The following is a 23,351-nucleotide window of genomic DNA, read 5'->3' on the forward strand; positions in this document are numbered from 1 at the left end:
TTATCGCAATCATTTTATCAGTGAAATAATATGCATATAAAATCATCGCACAGCTTCAAAATAAAAGACATTGTACGAAAAACTTTTTTTCTTTAGTTAAATTATTTTAATCAAACGCGCGCAGATTAAAGTGATTGTTCAATGACAAAATTATTTAAAAGTTACGTAGCATGGCATTCTTTGTTTAACGAATATTTTGATACATTATTTCGATTAACGTTTAATGAAATTTAAAGAAATTCTCAAGAGATTAATTTTACTAAATATCTTAATTCGAAAGATATATCTACGCTTACCTTTTCGCTGTGCTTGAACTCCCTCATGACGCGATCGTAATCCTTTTTAGTGACACGTTCCGGATAGCAAACGGCGCTCTTGATGAAAGTTTTGAGGCTACGCTCGAGCAATTGATTCACCTCGTTATAATCGTAATCATCGTGCCTGATGCCAAACATACACTGTATGTAATTCCAGATCGCCCGTCTGAAGCGCGATGTGTCGACCTTATTGTGCGTGCCCATGGTGTAGTACGTTAGATTGTACGCGATCTTGAATTTATCGTCGAGAAGATTACCGACGTCGTTGTAAAGACGATTCACCAGGGAATAACCATGATCATCCCAAGAGTAATCCTGGACACGGAAGGTCGGTATATCGTTCAGCTGACCGCGCTGGAAAAAGGAACAGAAGAATCACGTTAAAAGAGAGGACACGGTGCTGAAAAAAACAAGAAAAAAAAACTGCACCGTCGAGAAGTCGCGAAAGAGATGAAAAAATTACGCCCAAGAACAAAGCGAGAAATTAAATATATAACTTGAATTATATATCCGGCGCAAAGCAACTTTTTTTTCTAATAACTTGCGCATAATTAACGCGTGGCATGATCTGTCGGCTCTACCCCGCCTTCGCACGGTTACCTCGAGTCAGCCGGTACACAACGTTGTTGTCGCGCGGTAAATATTCATGACAGTTACGCGAGCATCGCCGTAAGCTTCGCGAGCGCGAAGCAAGCGCAGCTGACTTAAATATTCATGGATGAGCCACACGCTAAAACCTTGAGAATATCCTTTCGGCTCTAATCGATTACGCACTACTTGTTAGGCATGCCAAAACAACGCGCGGAATCATCGTCGGAACGTCGAGTAAATAATATAAGGAACGCGAATAACGTCGACGTTATCATAGAAGGACGAAGACGTTATCATAAAAGATCCAATTAAGGACCACGACCACATCGCAATAATCTATGAGAATGGGGACTCCAGCCATCGGTTGACGGTTATTTTCGGTAGCGATGAGTAAACCTCACCTTAGCGAAATCCTGATAAATGAAGGTGGGATCCTCGATGAATAGACCGATATCCGAGTTGAGGACCGAGCTACTCCTCTGCGGCGCCGCCGCCAGCTCGGCCGATTGTGTTTCAACAGTCTCGAATCTCTTGGAGAGTTCCTCTTGCGTGATCTGGTAGGACTCGGACTTTTCCGAGAGGCGTTTCATACGTTCCATCAGAGTCTCCACGCCGACCTCCTGCTCGCCAACTATGCTCGGTGACGAGGGTGGTGATGGCATATTTTCTGCGTGAAATCAAGACAAAATCACAAATTAATATCACGGATTATTTGATATTCGTGTATAAAATTATTACACGTATAATTCGCACAATTAAAAGCGCACGATTGAAAGATTCGAATTTAATCGTCCAGTTACGATCGATATTATCTCTAGAAAGGTATCTATAGTGAGTAGGTAAAGTGCAACGTACCGGTCTTACCGTCACCGTTGAGAATTTTCTTCGGACTGCTGGATAATTTATCTTTGGCGGGCGGTACGTTATTACTATTGTCCTGTATGTTCTCCTTGTAGTGGTGGCCAGTTATGTTATCCAATTCCTCGTTAATTCCACAGGAAAATACGAAAGACGATAATGAGTGGAAGTGAGCTAATAACACTATCGCTTGGACGACCTCGGCTAAGGACCAATTGTCATCGCCCTTAGTCAACTTCTACAAACAGGAAACAAAATTAAAATTAACACGAACGTATTTTATTAACATTCTCAAGCACGATTCGGCATTTCAACAAATTCATACGAGAATATTACCTCTATGTGCGATTTGTTCAGGAGCCACGGTCTGTGAGCTAGGATCTTGTTGATCTCATAGAGATCTTGCAGTTTCCCCGGGATCGATCTAAGACCTTGGAGCCACAAGGGATCACCGCCCTGAAGAAGGAACTCTCTCTTCTGCAGGTTTATAAGGTAGCTACATTGATGTCTACCAGCGGCCTGAAATTACACGATAGATGGATCTTCAAACCTGTTTTCTCATCAACTTATCTGTCGATTTATGCGAGATACCACTTGACGCCGCTTTTCCATCATATAATGTAATCTCTCTTATACATTTCTCAATTTTATTGTACCACATTAAATCGCACGTCATTGAAAGGGATTTAAAAAAAAGATTAAACACAATCTTCGAGAAAAAGCCGCAATTTTTTTCTGAATACGCCGCCAATTGATCTTTATGATGAAGCACAATTTGAATGCAAAATGAAGATCCGCGAAATGGAAATAATTTGTTCCAAATGCTTCTAATGCCGGGCAATGTCGAGTAACGATATAATATAATTACAGCCTAATTACAATGCACACATCGCACTACGTGCAATAAATCATTTAATTTATGGGCATTTCGACGATACAAGCCTCGTAATCTCGATTATTGCCGCTCGCCTCAGGCTACGCATCACAATAAGCAGATATGTAGTATACAGGCCCGCAGAATTGGCTCGGGCAGATAATGCTCGTCGATAAGATACTATCCATAGGGAAATAAGCGCGAATAAAACGACCGAGGTCGCGAATCGACCGAAAGCAATTTCGTCCCGCGAGGAATTTCCATTCGAGCATTGAACGCCGGATGCCGATCGCGTCTGCCATGCATTATTGCACGTCAATTTGCACGTGTATTCCCATACACGTGCGCATGTATATTGTACATGCATGCGTGTGATATCGCGCGATAAACGCGATAGATTTCCCGTTTCACAAATTTTCCGAGGATGAGCGCCCGAGCTTATTGGCTCGATTTTCGGGACGAAAGAAGGTGGAGACTCCTAGCTCTCTCTCTCTCTCTCTCTCTCTCTCTCTCTCTCTCTCTCTCTCTCTCTCTCTCTCATTCTCGAGCATCCCCTGCGTTTTTCAATTTCGATACAACGCAAATTTCGAACGGCGAGAGACGAATTGATGATGCATCGCGGCGCAAAATTGCGCGAGGTCGCGACCGGCAATATCGCGTTATCATTTTCAGCACGTGTTGAATCCAACAGATATGGAGTTTCGAGCTTCATGCTCGCTGTGCTTAACCCCTTCACTGTCAAGCGAAAAGAAACTTTCCGTGCCAAAAGTGTGTCGAAGAAAAAAGTTTTTAAAATTGCATGAATACGTCAGTATAAATATTATTGAGGTCGCCGAATCCGAATCTGAAGCCAGAGTTACAAAATTCAAAATGGTCAATCCAATATGGCGGATCAAAATTCAAAATAATTTTGGATTTCAATAAAAATTTGTATCATTTTTGGGGTTGCAAAATCCAAACCTAATATCAGATTTTCCAAATTGAAAATGGCAAATCCAATATAGCGGATCAGAGTTCGAACAAATAGTTGACATACATAAAGGTTGTATATTTCTCTCTTCAATTATTTTTAAATCCCGCTCTCTGCCGAACCCAGAGTCACGAATCGAGAACATGGCGGTTATTGACTGCGTTTTTTTATTTTTTTTATTTCTTGAAAACTGGTATACGTTTCCACTTCTGTGCAAACAGCTTGATTTGATAATTCGTGACTCTGGATTCGGCAGATAGCGGGATTTATAAGTAATTGAAGAAAAAAGTGTACATCTTTTATGTATGGCAACTATTTGTTCTGGTCCGCCATATTAAATTTGCAATTTTTAATTTGGAAAATCTGATATTAGATTCGAATTCGGCAACCCCAAAAATGATAAGAAACCCATTTTTATTCAAACCCAAAATTATTTTGAATTTTGATCCGCCATTTTGAAGTTCGAAATTCTGATTTCAGATTCGAATTCAGCGACCTCAAAAACCTTAAAATACCCAAGGACAACCAAATCGTAATAGTAATAACATGTTTTTTTCAAGATGCCTCTATAGGGGTCATAAAGCAAAAGTGGCACGAATTTTTTTGGCCTCTATAGGGGTCACTGACAGTGAAGAGGTTAATCCTCTGACGAACAAACAATCTAAAGAAAAACTTACGAATTATCGAATCGAGTCGCGTTATCGGCTTTGTAATTGACAACAATGAAAAATTCCAAGATACGGAAAATTAGTCATAAGCATAATCGAGAAGACGATAAAATAAGATGTAAATTTGAAAAATAATATCGAAAAGAATTGCGTGAAAAAATTATGTGATGAACGTTTTAAACCCGTGATAATCCCACATTGTAATATCATATTGCATATGTCATAAAAATATCTATATATTTCGATTGATATCGAGAGAAAAATAAATTCTCGAATAACGGAAAATTTAAAACCGATTATGTATGTGTGATTTTTTTTATCAACGTAAAAAGTTATTTTTGAAATGAATTTTATATAAACGCAATTATTTGAGGGTTAAATTACCTGATGCGAATTCGTCGATGATTTATTTATTTTTGCGTGAGTAACTTTGCAAAGCCCATGGGCATGGAGATCGTGTTAGTTTAGCAGCATCCCCGACCGCGGGGAATACGTAGGTGGTGGATGCAGCGCGATCCAGCCACGGAATCGATCGATCATCATGATAGGATAGGGTACCAATATCACAATAAAGAGAGAACGCGAGCGAAAAAAGCAGGATAAAAAAGAGGATAGAGAAAGAATATGTATGAGTGTATGTATGTGTACATAAGAAAGTGCGATAAAATAGGCAAACAAGACATCTGTTTGCCATGAAACATCTCTGGAAATCAATCGATTCAAAAGTAGATAAGAGAAGAGTTCGCAAATACTTTAAGAATCTAACGGATTTTCTCGGAAAAACATGACTTGGTAATAATCCAGAGAGTGTGTGGCGTATTCTATTAATATTTTATCGTGCTTATCAGTTTGATTCATGAGAGAAAGATAAAAAAGGGAAAAGCCAATTCATATAAGGGAGTCCAGAAATTTTATAATTTTCGAAAGAAGCGTGAAAAAATTATCAGCGTGCATCGATATTGAAAGAGAAAAATAAAGATTATTAGCATTAATTTTATCGCGTAATCAATCAGCATCCAGATCCAATTATCATCAAATTCGTCAATTATGAAAGATTGCAAAATTTAAACTTATCGGTTTATGCAATGCTTATATCAGAGATTAATAAGCATTAATTGCCAGCGAGACTTTACTATGGCGATATAGATTTTTATTTCGCGCCATCGTGGAAAAATTGGGAAGATAAAAAAAAAACAAAAACAAGTACTGCAAATAATTCATTATCGTCAGAAAACAATCGTCATGTACGTGATTGATAAGCGTGAGAAAAACGCGAGTATGTATCCATCGTGTTTAAAACGCATCTCAATAATCGATATATCCGATACTCCCCGATATTACGGGGCCAATCGCAGAAACTATCGCGCGAAAAACACATCCTATTTTTCTTTCCCGAATCGCGAAAGAGCATACCTTTGGTACCCTCTGATAACCCCATCGCAAATATGCTGCGAAATTACGAGCAATCCGTGATAACGATAAATTCGCGGCGACCTTTCGTCATAATTCGAAATCGGCAAATATCCGCAGATTCGCGATATTCACATTATCGTTATCTTTTTATATTATGCACATTATTTTTAAAAAAGCTAAATAAGTTAATTAGCCTATTATAATCATCGATAGCAAATATTGATAACCGCAAAAAATGTATATCTATTAATTAATAGATATAATTTGAGACAAGATGATTGGCGACAATTAAATGATTTATCTCTCTCTTTCAAAGTCAGTCTGATATTATTTTCTTTCATTTACACGCACAACATGATGTTGTATTTGTTTTGTATTGCAAGAATTACACAAATATGCTTGATGCTTACAAAAATAAAATTTAAATATATATATACTTTTTCAAATATATATATATTTTTTTATCATCACAAAATTACATTTTTGTTTGCAGAACAAATATAGAATATTTATCTATATAAAAAATATAAAATTTCTCATTATCATTTATATATAAATTAAACATCTAGAGATATATAATCTAGAAATCTAAATATATATAAATTAGATATAGATATATCTATATCTAAAAAGAATAAGATTTCAAAATATTTTAACATATTTGAGAAAAGGAATTTACTAATTATTACATCTAATTCAGATAAAAATTAATAAAATATAACTCTCTGAAAGTATTAGAGAATAAATAGATAAAGAAATATTTCATTATTATTTCTATATTCAAACGAGATCTTGCGATTAATTTTATTACATAGCTATTTTTAATCTCGTTTCAAATTTGTAATAAATCTGTGCATGAGATACAATGATATAATTAATTTTTCCAATTTTCATTGCGAGGTAAATCTCAAAGAGAACGCGCACCGTGCAAAATATTTATCAGTAAAAAGCCGTTTTTCAGATACCTTATCACTTTATCGCGCTCCATCCACGTGTACCGATCAACAATTTACCCTCGACCCTCTCACGAGATAAAGTCTTTCTCGAATGATCATTACATGCCGTGATGATATTTCTGTATCGCGCAACTTGCCAGTATGTCTCCCAAATTATCAAATCGAGATAATTCGAAGACCGAATCAAGAAGCGTGCGGAAGGCACAATAATCAAATTTAAATTGGAACAAATTTAAAATGAATCAAATTTCGATTTAATATAAAATTAGACTCAGATATATTATGTAAATAATATAAATACAAGAGTTTTTTCCGATTCGAGTTTGGAGTATATATATTAAAAAAAAATCTCCTAAGATATGCGAAAATTGTATCAGCTGAATACGAGATCAAATTCACAATGAATCATATGACTTCTGATTAAACTTTTGATTACATCAAAGACGGAAGCTGTAATCTTGATATTACAATATATGGAAAAACAGCAATTTTTATCAAGTTTCTGCAGTTTATCCAAAATTTTGCAATAAACAAAGACAGTTGCGATCGCGCGAGTGCTCGTTAAGCAGTTGTTAACTCGACGATTCAAACTAAACTAGTTCATAAAATTAGCATACTTACTCTCGCGTTTACATCGAGTGCTATGTATCAACATAATAGTTTTCATCAGTTTCATATTGTGCAGTTTCTACATTCATGGAAATACATTCAATGAATAATTATTTATCAGCTAATCCGAGCTTATATCTCCCGAGATGAAGTGAAATCTTAATCGAGGAACAACAATTTTGTAAAGAAGATAAAAAAACAAATAAACTTCAAACAATTGGGAAAAAAATAAATTTGTTTTTTTCGAATATTGCAGAAAAGCCAAAAAAATACTGAAATATTTGTTTATAAAAGCTCTTGAAAAAAAAATCGATAAATTATTTCCCACACATTTTTAAAAACGAATAAAAATATCAACTTGATGATGTTTCGAAAAAAGATATATTACAATTTTATTTTCGTAAGTAAACACATACGAATTTATATGATTCTTGCTGTACAAAGTAAAGTCAACAAATATATTTTATCTCTCTGCTTGTGTGCGTTATCTAGATAAACTTGTTTCTCGTACAAATCTGTATATTCCAAGTGCTATATAATAAATGATTCATTTGCTGAAAAATATTGGCTTGTCTGATCCTTACGAATAGATTGATCGATTAGATATATCTCCACTTATGTATTATTTATATTCTATAAAACTTACATATATTGAAATTAAATTATGTATTATTTATGTTCTATAAAACTTACATATATTGAGTTCTATGTGTCTGTGAAGCTGGCACGACAATCTACGAATTATAAAAAAATACTAAGAGTTCTGATAGCACTTTTCATAGTTCTATAGTTCCTGATAAAAATTAAAAAGAGTTCCGCATTCCTTATATTAAAAAATCGAAATCGAAAAAATGTCGTGCTAACTTCGCGAATCTAGCACGACACTCTTTCCTCTAAAGTACCAAAACGTGTTGAATATTATTATTTTTAGCAAGAGTTCCCGATAGTTCTGTTCAAGTTCAGCCTATATATGCAATTTCAGATCGATATTTCAAAAATTAATAATTTTTAAACAATTTTTAAGATTCTCGTCCAGCACGACATTCTCCCTCTAAAGTACTAAACCGCATTGAAAATTATTATTTCTAATAACATTTCTCGATAGTTCTGCTATAGTTCAGCCTATATATGCAATTTCTGATTGATATTTCAATAATTAATAATTTTTTACGAATTTTTAATGTTCTCGACCAGCACGACACTTAGTAAAAATGTGTCGTGCTGATGATTTTCCGTAGTTTTAACGGCAGTTCTCGACAGTTCTATATAAGTTCTATCTTTTAGAAACATTTTTACGCAGAGTTCCGGCCGATTACTATTTTTTAAATAATTTTTTACAATAACCCAGCACGACACTCTCCATCTAAAGTACTAAGACACGTTGAATATTATTATTTTTAGCAAGAGTTTCCGATAGTTCTGCTATAGTTTAGCCTATATATGCAGTTTTAGGTCAATATTCCAAAAATTAATAATTTTTTATGAACTTTTAATGTTCTTAACCAGCACGACACTTAGTGAAAATGTGTCGTGCTGATGATTTTCCGTAGTTTTAACGGCAGTTATCGACAGTTCTATATAAGTTCTATCTTTTAGAAACATTTTTACGCAGAGTTCTGACCGATTACTATTTTTTAAAATAATTTTTTACAATAACCCAGCACGACACTCTCCCTCTAAAGTACTGAAACGCGTTGAAAATAATTATTTTTGACAACAGTTCTCGATAGTTCTGCTATAGTTCAGCCTATATATTCAATTTTAGGTCGATATTCCAAAAAGTAATAATTTTTAAACAATTTTTAAGATTCTCGCCCAGCACGACATTCTCTCTCTAAAGTACTAAACCGCGTTGAAAATTATTATTCCTAATGACAGTTCTCGATAGTTCTACTATAGTTCAACCTATATATGCAGTTTTAGGTCGATATTCCAAAAATTAATAATTTTTTATGAATTTTTAATGTTCTTGAGCAGCACAACACTTAGTAAAAATGTGTCGTGCTGATGATTTTCCGTAGTTTTAACGGCAGTTCTGGACAGTTCTATATAAGTTCTACCTTTTAGAAACATTTTTACGCGGAGTCCGACTGATTACTATTTTATAAATAATTTTTTACAATAACCCAGCACGACACTCTGCCTCTAAAGTATTAAAATGCGTTGAACATGATTATTTTTAGCAAGAGTTCTCGATAATTCTGCTATAATTCAGCCTATATATGCAATTTTAGGTCGATATTCCAACAATTAATAATATAATTGTAAAAAATAATTTATGAAATAATAAACGGTCGGAACTCTACGTATAAATGTTTCTAAAGGATAGAACTTTTATAGAACTGTCGAGAACTGCCGTTAAAATTACAGAAAATCATCAGCACGACACATTTTTACTAAGTATCGTGCTGATCGAGGACATTAAAAATTCATAAAAAATTATTAATTATTAAAATATCGGTCTGAAATTGCATACATAGGCTGAACTGTAGCAGAACTATCGGGAACTCTTGCTAAAAATAATAATATTCAACGTGTCTTAGTACTTTAGAGGGAGAGTGTCGTGCTGAATTATTGTAAAAAATTATTTAAAAAATAGTAATCGGCCGGAACTCTGCGTAAAAATGTTTCTAAAAGATAGAACTTATATAGAACTGTCGATAACTGCCGTTAAAACTACGGAAAATCATCAGCACGACACATTTTTACTAAGTGTCGTGCTGGTCGAGGACATTAAAAATTCATAAAAAATTATTAATTTTTGGAATATCGACCTAAAACTGCATATATAGGCTAAACTATAGCAGAACTATCGGAAACTCTTGCTAAAAATAATAATATTCAACGTGTCTCAGTACTTTAGAGGGAGAGTGTCGTGCTGGGTTATTGTAAAAAATTATTTTAAAAAATAGTAATCGGTCGGAACTCTGCGTAAAAATGTTTCTAAAAGATAGAACTTATATAGAACTGTCCAGAACTGCCGTTAAAACTACGGAAAATCATCAGCACACATTTTCACTAAGTGTCGTGCTGGTTAAGAACATTAAAAATTCATAAAAAATTATTAATTTTTGGAATATCGACCTAAACCTGCATATATAGGTTGAACTATAGCAGAACTATCGAGAACTGTTATTAGAAATAATAATTTTCAACGCGGTTTAATACTTTAGAGGGAGAATGTCGTGCTGGGCGAGAATTTTAAAAATTGTTTAAAAATTATTACTTTTTGGAATATCGACCTAAAATTGCATATATAGGCTGAACTATAGCAGAACTATCGAGAACTGTTGTGAAAAATAATTATTTTCAACGCGTTTCAATACTTTAGAGGGAGAGTGTCGTGCTGGGTTATTGTAAAAAATTATTTTAAAAAATAGTAATCGGCCGGAACTCTGCGTAAAAATGTTTCTAAAAGATAGAACTTATATAGAACTGTCTAGAACTGCCGTTAAAACTACGGAAAATCATCAGCACGACACATTTTTACTAAGTGTCGTGCTGGTCGAGGACATTAAAAATTCGTAAAAAATTATTAATTATTGAAATATCGATCAGAAATTGCATATATAGGCTGAACTATAGCAGAACTATCGGGAACTCTTGCTAAAAATAATAATTTTCAACGCGGTTTAGTACTTTAGAGGGAGAATGTCGTGCTGGGCGAGAATCTTAAAAATTGTTTAAAAATTATTAATTTTTGAAATATCGATCTGAAATTGCATATATAGGCTGAACTTGAACAGAACTATCGGGAACTCTTGCTAAAAATAATAATATTCAACGCGTTTTGGTACTTTAGAGGAAAGAGTGTCGTGCTAGATTCGCGAAGTTAGCACGACATTTTTTCGATTTCGATTTTTTAATATAAGGAATGCGGAACTCTTTTTAATTTTTATCAGGAACTATAGAACTATGAAAAGTGCTGTCAGAACTCTTAGTATTTTTTTATAATTCGTAGATTGTCGTGCCAGCTTCACAGACACGAGTTCTATTTCTATTTTATGATTTAAATCATCAATAGAAATAGAACAAAATTGTCTAATTTAAAAATAAAACACAATTTTATCTACCAGCTCTTTTAAAATTAAAATTCTGTCTCAATTACAATAACACAATTTTGTGAAAGGAGATAACGTTGTTTTCAAGACGATTCCTACACGCGTCATATTTTTTATACGCGTCTATATCTAAGAGAGTGTCATAGTTATATAATTGATATAACAAAACGGCATATTTTGATGCAAAAATAGCTAAGAGTAATGACGAACGAGCGCACATGAATCGTCGAGTGGTAAAGATCATAAAGGAACAGCCAATGTTATTTTTCACATCTTCACCGAGTCTTTTCTACGACAACGTGCGTGACGTTACGAAACACACGCGTGTTGCATTTACTCGGACGACGATAACCCTCGACCCGATGACCCGCTGCCGCTTGAGGGCGATCGGGGAACTTTAGAGAAAAGATGAAGGCGCGATGAAGAAAAGCTTAGCTTCGCGAAAGAAAACGTTCTTCGAAAAAACGATGAACGTCTTTCAAAAAGGACGAGAAATATTTTTAAAATAACATCCATAAATAAATTAATGAACTTGATTAAAGTTTATATTTTGAAAATATAATAAAGAAATCCTAAATTTTCTATTAACTTTACTATAATAATTATTAAAATAATTTATATTAACTTTATATTAAATAATTATTATTAATAAAAATTTATACCCTAAAATAAAACATATATATATTAATCCTAAAGGTAAAATAATTTTTTTCAACATAAATATATTAGTTCATCATATCGTATTCGAGGTAATAAACCACGTATTATAATAATTAACAAACATATTAAATTAATTCAAATTATTAAATAAATATATGATAATATTAATAAATTTATAAATATAAATATTATTATTATCCTAAAATATATAATTATCCCATATTCTCTTTAAAAAATTAAAATAAACCTCCCCCTAAAATATTCAATGTTAAATCCTGAAACTAACTCAGACTCTCTCTCAAAAAATCAATCAATGCAAGAATAGAAAAAATTCTTTTCCGACTCGAAATGTACTTGACTTATGAAACTTTTTGTAGGAGGACAAGAATGAAAACTTACCATAATGGCGATGAGATGTCGGTAGTCATAAGGGAGAGGTCCATCACCTCGAAGGGTGAAATGCTGAGTCCGTAGGAAATGTTCCAGATACGATGGGTGCGATGACATTACTCTGGAGACATGATCCAGCCTGTTGTTCTGTACGAAAGCATCCATCAATAGCACATGCGTCTACAACACAATCAAAACACATTGCACGTAAATAAAAGCTCTAGTCAAGTGTCACTAGAATATAGGTCACTTCGTCAACATATTTTTTGTACAACGAAATAATCTTGCATCTGATAACGTGTTGTCCGACTTAAAATTTACAAGTATTTGATAGAGATGAAAAAGAGGGCGCGCGAGAAGAGATAATCGAGAGGTTTTATTTAAGAATTCAATCGTTACAACGGATTATGGAAATTATCTTCAACACTTTGCTTCGAAACGTTAGAAATGTTAGAATGTATTCGGGTTTCGCTTATTTTTTTTCGAGTAGAAAAATGTATCCCCGCATTAGACTCTATCTGTTAATTGGTCAACCCAGTCACGTTATTTTCGGTTGTGCCTAAAACCCGTTAGTCGTACTTTGCCCCTCCTCCTCCCTCCTCTCCCTGGCGTCTCGCGATAAATTTTGAGCATTAGAAAGTCAGCGACTCATACATAACGACACGAATCGATTCTACTACCTTATCGTACTTACTTCACAGCTTGTATCATCGTAAAAAGAGCGAAAAGAGCAGGTGGGGGAAAAACGGGAGGAAATATTGACACACGTTTATCACGATATCAATTACATAATCGCGTTTGTGACATGTGCTCGAGTGTAAAGGAGGAATATCCGGGTCATCCGAAAGTGATCCACGCAATCAGGTGTTTGCGTTGCATCATTCGTCAGTTCGTCCTGACTACTACTGATTAATATATCACCTCGTGCCCTTGTCGCAAGAGATAAAGCCAGCTAAAATAGATATCGACATAAATTACAATTCCGCGTGCTAGACACGTTACATTGGAGTATCACGCATTTTAATGACCACCATTTATAACTTGTGGTTGTCCATTAATCGCGGCAGAATGTATCAATGTACAAGATTATTATAGAGATTATTTATAGACAAAATATGGCCCAAGAATCTGCCATCAAAAAGAACTCAAAAATAAATACAAAAAAATTATACAAACTGACGTTTCATGTTTCTAATCCATGAGATATTCGAGTATCCACAGATTACATGATTTTATTACAACTTTGTATGTTTTCAAAAATAAATGATGGAGATTTATTAATGTAAATTTTAAGTAAACGTTTACATTTCTAAGTCACAACACATAGAAAATAACCAGTTGTTAAGAGGATAAACAAACGTGACTTTTCCACCGAGTCACGTTTCGCCGCTTAATGCGATTTACCGGCTCGTTAATATTTATACATAGTTCCTGTTTGCCAGTTTCTTGTGCCATCGATATTGAAATCAGCTCATCCGTTATAAATATTCCGCCTACTGTCAAGCTTATTAGCCAAGCTTTCGCCGGTCGGGAGAGCTACTGCGATCGATGAGCGCTGACGTAATCACATATTAGGATCGTACTTTGGATGTCGCGCTTCGAAATAGGCGGATCACTCGGTGTATGTGTGAGTCGATTGAGGCTCAGAAAATCGGGCTCCAAGTCCTTTGCCTCCCATTGTTAAATTCGAGGTCATTTCGCGGGAATGTGGGAGATAGGCATTCGCCTAATCCTTCCTGCGATGCCTCTCTTCCGCATACGTGCAAAAATTCCTTCGTGTATGAGACGCTTATTTATCTTTCACATATGCGTAAACAGAAGAATACACGACGAGGTTTGCGAAAACCTCGGTAACTCGACGCATGAAAATTGCTCAATATCGCAAATTAAGTTTCAATGATATCTATACAAGGGTAAAAGAGAATGGTTTTTTCCTAAAAGGCGTAGGTAGATAATTCTCATTAAATTCCCTCGCAATATCTCGACAATCGATAACGAGTATTATTTCGCAAGTCATCGCACTTCATTTGTCGCTTGCTTAATCATTAAAGCATTGTTATTATATTGTTAATATACGCTGTATCGATTTATTAACAATTCGATAAATATTTCTTATCGATTTTCATATCGATAATCCTATGCCATTCATCGAATGACAGGTCGAAACAAAGTAATAGTAAAAATATTGATTAACCAGTAAACATTAAAATGCAAATTTGTGCGAATGTCGCGAACAAACTGTAAGTAAATAGCTGTGATGCAAGTGTATACAATGCATGATTTGCTCCCCAATGATGTGGTCGACCTTGGGTCGCTAGCCTGTGCAAATATATATATATATATATATATATATATATATATATATATATATATATATATAATATCAGGAGTAAGTTCTCGAGGGTTTATAAATCCATATCGTTTTGATTTTAATGTAAACATTAATTTAAAAAAAATGAGTGATATTGTGTAACATTATTCAGTATTAATAGATGAAGAGAAGATTTCGTTAAACTATCTTTTCTGATGTAAGCATTTCTTTTCTTGGACATTACTTGATGTGTAAAATTTTAGTCTGGTGGTTCATCCTTCTTGTAATAGACACACATACACACTGAAAGCTTTCAAGCTTTCAGTGCCAACTTTCGCCTGGATGAGATATCAAATGATGTTTCACGGACATACGCAAACGGGACACGTCATATCACCCGTTATAATCGTATAGAACAACTGTATCGTAAGTGCGATAATAGTAGGATACGATTTTACGTGACGGCGAAATATCAGGTCGAAACAATTATATGCGCTTCGATTTCGACTCGAATTGTTATTATCAGATGAAGAAAAAAAATCAGATGAAGAAAGAAAACAAATTAAATGAGATTAATATATTCGCTCGTCATGCGATCGGTTTCCCCGGTTTCGTTGCAAACAAGCGAAATAAAAAACGGATTTCAAATAAACGCGCTTACGAAGCTAAAATCAACGTCATGGAATAATTAATCGAAGACTCAAACACGTACAATTTATTATCATTATTATTGCTGTACGATCGATTATAAAATAAAAATCTTTTCCGAGCGACGAATTTGCTGTAATTTTCATCAAATATCGAGTAAACGCGTAACTGTATTTTGCAAAAGTTACTACTAGTGGTCGATAAGCGCATGAGTTTATAAATAAAGGAAGGAAATGGAGTATATATCGTATCCCATGGGATATCTCTCGTATAATATGGCTTTATTTTCCTCTCATATGTTGTACAAATAAATATGAATCTTTATAAAAATAAATATTAATCGCCGCTTTTTGCTTTCGTAAAAATTATACTCCAGGCATTTAACTGATCGACATGCATATGCTACACTTATGTAAATTCATATAAATTAATTCGCAGACGTGTTTAATTTAGATTCCTCTTGCGTGCTATAAAAAATTAAAAGTTTCGTACCTTAGCAAATTCCCTCAAATTTTCTTCATATTTTTCATTATAATACAATGTCAAGTTCGCTTTCCGCGCGAACTTTGTTCTAAATTTAGGATAGAGTTTATTTTGGACACGACGACGAAAGCAATCTCCACGAGATAACTTATGCATCCGTTTTTCACGCAATCCCTACCGATTAATATTTCCTTGTCGAACAGATCGACACGTGGACTCGCTGTCACATGTGTGTACGAAAGTGAATTTAATAGTCGAGAGTTGAGCGTCTCGTTAAGGAAGTTGCTCTCGAATCGGCCCATTTATTATTAAGCGACGTTTGCGTTGCCGAGAGAAGTCGGATTCAACGCATCGGCGGAAATAACAAATTACTCAGTGTCAGTTAACCGGCGTGGCGGCCGGAAATTGAGAGAATAGTCGAGTACTCGAAACAATTTGCTCGATTTACTTTTCGGCAGACCTCGAGAAAGCTTGCAAAAAGAGAGAAAAAGATCCCCGAGAGAAATCCGCACATGCGTTTGTTTAATCAACGCGAACGTGAATCATCTTCTTCCAACTGTTTATCGGGAAATATATTTTTACTGACCGTCACACATTTTATTGGCTTAAACTCCATAAATGTTTTACTGTGCGATCATCGCAAGAAACGCACACGAACTGATATTAATATTAATAACGATTATCTAACACATTCATCATTTTACTACGTAAACATCCGCTTGATGACCCATTTCGTTTCTCGAGCTGGTGTTTTTCTGCGTTACGTTGGCGAACATAAAAAAAAAAAAACATGAACAACAGTCAGCATTGCGATATGTTCCATCGACAGTCATTAACCGTTAAACGCTGACGCGAGAGACAAGTTGTTAAGTTGTTTTCAACATCAGTCTATTTTTTCGCAGCGTATTTTTTTCTGCCCACTAAATTAGCTATCAGCTATTCATCGCACAAGCGCGTTTTCAGGGACTCCGCGAAATTGCTGTTTTATTCCAACCTAACCGGAACAATTCCATTGATGAAGTTATTTGTATGGACATAAGCTGCACAGGGAAATTTTCTCTCTCTCTCTTTTTCTCTCATATATTTCCTCGCAATTTCCTCACTGACGATTCAAGAGCTTGTGACTAAAACCGGTATAATTTTGCCGAGCTCAATTTTCGAAACTACAACCTAGCAGAAATGACTTCTATACTTATTTGCGATTATGGAAACGCGATGATTCAACGTAAAGTTCTCTCTTCCGTGTCTATCTAAAGCACTGGAAATTGAGAACTCATTAAAATCATAACGCTTTATTTAGAAAATAGTCGACATAGATGTTATTACTAGATTGCATTTTCCTTCTTTATTTATTCATATTATGGAATTTCTCATTTTTCTACTTTGCTATAAAGTATTTTAATTTCTTATAATTCCCGATATTTATTTCTCTTCTACCCTTGCATCTTTTCTAGCCACTTTAAATCTATCTTACATTGCTTCTAATTTTTAATTTTTTATTATATGATATAAATATATATAACTTTTTAAATTGACTATTTCATATTTATATATGTTTATTCTAATTTTTCTTATTTAATATATCTCTTACAATTATTTAATATTTGCATGCTATATTACGTTATATTTTTCTTTTTTGTATCTTGTTTTTATTTTATTATTATATCAAACACTTGTAATTATTTTTTGTATCACCTTTGATCAAGAAAAGTTAATCTCCTCAAGAGATAAATCAATTAACAATTATAAAAAGAGTAACAAATAATCATAACAACAATTCGAGATGAAGAAAGTCGCGATTAGACGGGATTCGCTTTACGAAAATAGCCAGCTGCATCATAGACGTGGTATTAGACATTACTCAATTAATTCGCGCATTCGATTTGGCAAGCCTTTCGCTTTTTATCTCGCTCCCCGAAGCCCTCGAGAAGCACAGCCAGAGTCGCAAGCAGGCAGGCAGACAGACAAACAGGTAGCCCCCTTCTCTTCTTCCGGGGAGAACCCTTTTTCTCTTGGCGGAGACTCCTGGCGATCGGCCCGAGACTCGCTGAGACTTGGTGGCGAACTCCGATTTCCTCGACCCTGCTCACCTCCTAGGATTTCGCGTCACGTCGAGATTTTCCCTCGCCAAACATGCGCGCGCCTTGCGATCGAATGTCATTTACTTCAAGTAGAGTGACCGTATCTCCTCGTACGTGACTAGGACAATGAAAAAGTGCCGGAAGCGTCGCGATCTTCAAAAAGAGGACAACTGGTCATTCGCCCGTGTCGAATCGTGACTCGATGATCCCCAGAGTTGCGGCCATGAATAGAAACCAGAAAATTTATGCTGTGTGGTTTCTGTACGTCGACGACATACGATGGAAAATGCTGAGATAGAGATGCTACGCGTATAGAAAGTAGCAAAACGGTCCTTTTATTCGGGAGCAAATCCTAGCGATGCGATTATCGTCGGGAGAAAACCTCGTTCTTCGCCTGGACCAGCGTCCATTCCTACCAGAATCGTATATCTCGACAGTCAATAGGCAATAAACAAACGATGAATGGCGATACGCAGAGGACAGTGCATCTCCTTCGGCTTTCATTGTATCGTTATTGCGATATCCATATTTCATAACCGATGTGCAACGTCGCGCGTCTCTTGTAACAGACGACAATGCATGGATGGACGAATATTTCTTTTCATAATGATACATTAAACGCTATTGTCCATTGTCAGTCGCGGCAATAATTACTAGAACAAAGCTGCGTAAATTATGTATGCGGCACACTAAGGACATGTATATGCGTCGGTGTCGCGGCTGAAAATTTCGGAATAACGGAAACGACATTCTCGTGCATAGAGAAAAATGTATACTGTATTCAAGTAAATATTATTTATTTTAAGTATATCGTAAGTTTGTATATCCGCAAATATATCATAAGTTCACCACAAGCATTAAATTTAATTGAATATATTCTGAATTTTAATAAGTGCGATATTTTAGTCAAGAATATTAAATCAAAACAAAAATTTGGTTTGCTTACTACAAAGAGTTGGCGTAAAGTAAGTTTGATTTTTCTCTGATACAACTTTACAATATTCTTGAAGAGAAAATAAATTCTTCTTTTGGTGATAATGAGATTTTCTAACACTTGTGATGAGTATATTTTTAAGACTATTATCAAGAATATATTCTTTGTTGAAGAAAACTATTACTTAAAAAAAGAAAAATAAACTGAGTTGCTTTTCTTGGCAGTAGAATAATATTTTTCACTGTGTGACATCCGCGTAAAGAGATAAAAATCCGTTAAAAAGATCTCTTAAATGTTTACGGTTCTCTAGGTGCTTCCGAGCTTCCTAATTTTCGTTTTCGTGCATTTTGGAAATATAAATTGAAGTTTGACAAATGACAGCCGAGATATTTGAAGATCGCTAAGAAATTTACGCTCCCATCGCGAATGAACAGTTAAATAAGAGATTTATTTGCGGTCCTCTAAAATTTGAGTCTCTAAGAGAATTTTCAAGGATATAGGAGAAATCTTCCGCAAGAAGAAGCGGAGATCACGTTTGACTTGTAAATTAGCACCTGTGAAAAAGTTGCGGTACAAGGTTTGCGAATTTGCGGTGTATTTGATGATTACACTAATACATTTCAAATAAGAACCGCAAGAGGAAGGTTAGTAAAATTGGTCTAAAGTAGGATCTTTCGAAATGAAAGCATAATGTCTCCTTTCGATGGAGAAAAATAGAGTCTGAAAACTTCTCTATAATTCTTTATAATAATTCATACGATAGAGAGGAGAATCTCGGAATCGTTGCTCGCGAGCGGGATCTTATTGGCAAAGTTTGTAACGCGAAGAATTGTAATTTATGTCCCGAGTGTACGGTGATTTATAAAAGTGCACGGTACATTTGCCGGGCGAAATTATCGCGCAAACTTGCACGTACGGAGTAATGATGTTGTAGGAAAATCTCGAGCTTTTATCGATATAAAATCACGGATTAAAATCGCATTAAATAACGACATTCGACGCGAGCTCGGAAAATTTTCGACCACTATCGCCCCATGCATTCCACAAGGAAGTAGCTCGAGTTGGCGGACATTCGATGGGCATTTTGGATAGAATCTCACGATTGCACAGCGCGAGCAAGATCAGACCGAGTCGCTAACAGACGCGATTTTGTGTGGGCGGGATACATCGGGACAAATGCAGCTTCGCGTTCCGCGAAAGAAGGGAGAAAAAATGCCACGCGCGTCACCGACATTTATCGCGAATAAACACCACCGCGTCCCGGGGATCGTATATTTGTCACGCTTGAACGTCTTAAGACGCGCGAATGACGTGTTTGTATCCGCACATAAATACGAAGTCTTGCCAATCCCGCTATATTTACGCGATTTTTTTATCCGACGCGATTATTTGCCACGCGAACTTAACATTTCGCTTAGATTGTCGCAACACGAGGCAAAGTGCAGCGTAACGTCGTGACTGACGGTCATCAAAACACATTTACGTCCATCTGCGTTAAAAGCACAGGTGATGAAAGGTCCCTTGGCAGGGATACTGAAGAATTTAAAGTTTCATCATACGAAGATGAGGAACATTTGATTTCCGCATGTGACGATATCCTAACTATATTAAATCTAGAAAAGTAACAAGATATACAAATTTACGAACTATCTTGTAGAAACAAATTTAGCGATGCAATCACACGATGTAACATCATTTTACATTGATAATCATTAGTTCAATTTAAAAACGCCTGCCTTCAATTGCCACAATTTCACCTACTATCCCCCACAGTCCATTGATCATCCACGGCTATCAGCAGAGACTGATCGTGATTGGGGTTCGATTATTGGACACGAAAACGGAGAGAAGCCCAATAATCTCCGTAATAATATACACCGAAAAAATTGTATTCTTGAAATGTATACTTTATAAGTCCTCTTAATAAATATTCTTAATAAATAAGAATATATTCTTAATGAATAAGAATATATTCTTAATTTGCTACGCCGCAACTCGATTTTTGTGTGCGCGACATGTTTCTTCATTTGCCGCTACGCGACGACACCACTCTTAATTTTTCTCGTATTCAATATTTATCATGAAATGTATATAAAGGACTTGTATTAACGTAAGATCTAAAGTATATTTTCTTCCCTTAGCAGTAGTGCGAAAGAGAGGACGCTGCTCACACACAGGTTCTCTGTGTGCATGTGAGCTGCATCCTCTTTCTGACATCACTGTTTATCAGTTTAATTTCAAGCTGAATTTAAAATAATTTATTTAATAATCTGGATTCCTTGTTGGGATTCAGAATATTAAACAGATTATTTGAAATTAGGCGGAAAAAAACTTTTAGACCAATAATTAAATTTATTTGACTTCAACAAAATTTATTAAATCCAAAGAAATATTTTTCTCTGTGTATTAAGAATATCTCTTTAGAAGATTTTCCTCTTAATTTAAGAGGATCCTCTTGGCGCCTATTTTAGTGGTATATATTCTTAAGTTAAGAATACAATTTTTTCGGTGTACGAATACTTTCAATGTCCGGAATTGCCGCCGGTATTGCGAGATTATTTAACGATCGGTGGCAAATGGTAATTATCTATGCGGGAGATGTATGTGCGACGTTGCAAGCATGTAAGGCAAATAAAAAACAGTCGAAGCCCAAACATGTTGTCGTCCGTCTCTTATGGACGTATTGTCACGTATTGTGCACGAGTCACAAAACACAATATGTTTTTCTAATCGATTTAGTCACGCCACGTCCATCATTGTTCGCGGCGCGCGCGCATAAATAATAATAAAGTCATTTCGAAAATAACAAAACAGAATATACAGTCGTTGTTCGTTTCTCTCGGTGACCTGAAGAAAGATTGAAGCTGCAGCTGAAATTTTCAACTATTCAACTATTCTATTATGTTATATTCAAGTGTCATCGGTTACATCAGTAGTCTGGGTGAAAGATATTAAAATAATCTTGAGATCTTCGTTCTCGGGTTCAGTCTTTCGTCATCGAGATCGTCAAGATAGAAAGAGCGAGTCAACTAGTCGATATCTTAGATTCGCTTCATGACTGCGCTACTTACACGCCCTATTACGATTCAATGGGCGATTCGAGTAGCTTGGTTTAAGCGCAATAATAAAGCGTTACGCTCGCGCGCGCCGTTTATTTTATCGTCGAGCTCGCGCGGCGACTGACGTGCTGGATCCAGGTGAACAAAGGAGCTATTAGCCTCGCGATTTATCCACGCTCCGCTTTGTTGTCCGGTAATTGACGCCGTTTCCGAACGGAGTCCGTTATGGGAAACCCGTTTCGCGTGCCATCGTCGATTTCTGCTTCGGCGGACGGTCATGGCCCTTCTTTGCCTCTCCCATTTCGACGCTAACGAAGTTATTCCCGAGACAATACGTACAGAGTTATTCGCGAAATTTCGCGCAAAATGCCGACGAACTGACGCCCGTAGGGCTCCCCATTGTTCCCTTTGCTCCTCATACAAGGAGATTTCAAATGCAGATTTCGTATTAATATCGTCCCTATATCGCCGAATTAAATAATATATTTATTTGTCGATAAACTTGTTTAATTAACGCTCTGTTATTTTTAGGTATCAATGTTTTATTCCTCTTGTCGAAGTAACAATTTTGTAAAATTAAAAAATAAAAGATACAACAACAAAGAAGTTACTGTTATAAATGGAAGACGCGATGCATGAAAAAACTTAATTGCTCGAAACACCAGCTCCAATTATTACACGCTGATGTAATTAACGAACCTGTTTTGTAAAAAGAGCGCCAGAGCCTTTTAAGCGTGCCTTTTCGTCTCGTTACGAGCGAAAACGACACGTGCTGTTTGAGAAAAACGACTCGTGCTGTTTCTCGCGTCTTCGCCGAAAGGTTCAAAGAGGGAGAGCCAACACTCCGCTGGATCGTTGCTCGCCAGATGGCCGAAAACGAAACAATCGTAAAACTGCGCGTCCGGTCACAGAGCACCGATATATCTCGACTCCCGCGCTTTGAGGAGATTTGGAAAAACATGACCCAATTTCTCCGCGCGCGGTAGCCGGCGAGCTGTCAATTATCGTCACACGTGCGTCGCGCGCTTCGCAATCCTCGTCACGTTTGGCCGAGTTAAACGCCATCGTCGTACGTATTCCCGCCACGTTTCAACATTGTAGACGCTTTAATCCGCTATTTACATCGGATATACACGGACTTGATCAATGAGCAACGTCGCTTGTTTCGAGCGAGAGGTGCCGGAGAGAAATTACTAATGCAAAGTTGATCGAAAGCGTAAATTCGTTCCTTCAAATTAACAGATAGAGCGAAAGATATCGACTGAAATTTCATCCAGCGGAGAAAGAGAGAGACGGAAGGCTTGTTTCGCGTATATATACATGTCGCATATTTTTTCAACGTTTCGCATCGCGGAACAAGCGACAGGACAGAAACGCGACAAATAATGTCAGGCAGCGACAGGTGGGGCGGTAGCGCCTGTTTAAAAGTCGATTCGATTGTTCGGTCATGCGTGCCTAGTTTCGCAAC

At 35.9% G+C, this 23,351-nt stretch overlaps 1 protein-coding gene across 2 annotated transcripts in view; it reads right to left on the reverse strand.

Moving 5' to 3' along the window:
* The window catches only part of Sesn (Sestrin), a 190,649-nt gene that overhangs the window by 7,153 nt on the left and 160,145 nt on the right, over nt 1-23,351 (reverse strand). For both annotated transcript variants that reach the window (XM_083109655.1, XM_083109656.1), the window contains 5 exons: nt 12,377-12,547; nt 2,103-2,285; nt 1,764-2,004; nt 1,310-1,575; nt 297-671 (listed from right to left, as the gene is read on the reverse strand). In XM_083109655.1, the coding sequence (XP_082965781.1) occupies nt 297-671; nt 1,310-1,575; nt 1,764-2,004; nt 2,103-2,285; nt 12,377-12,547 (1,236 nt within the window). The remainder of the gene's footprint in view (nt 1-296; nt 672-1,309; nt 1,576-1,763; nt 2,005-2,102; nt 2,286-12,376; nt 12,548-23,351) is intronic.

This window comes from Camponotus vicinus, unplaced genomic scaffold, assembly GCF_025532165.1.
Source record: "Camponotus vicinus isolate PSW18456_S1 unplaced genomic scaffold, iyCamVici1.0 SCAF_9, whole genome shotgun sequence".
NCBI lineage: Eukaryota > Metazoa > Arthropoda > Insecta > Hymenoptera > Formicidae > Camponotus > Camponotus vicinus.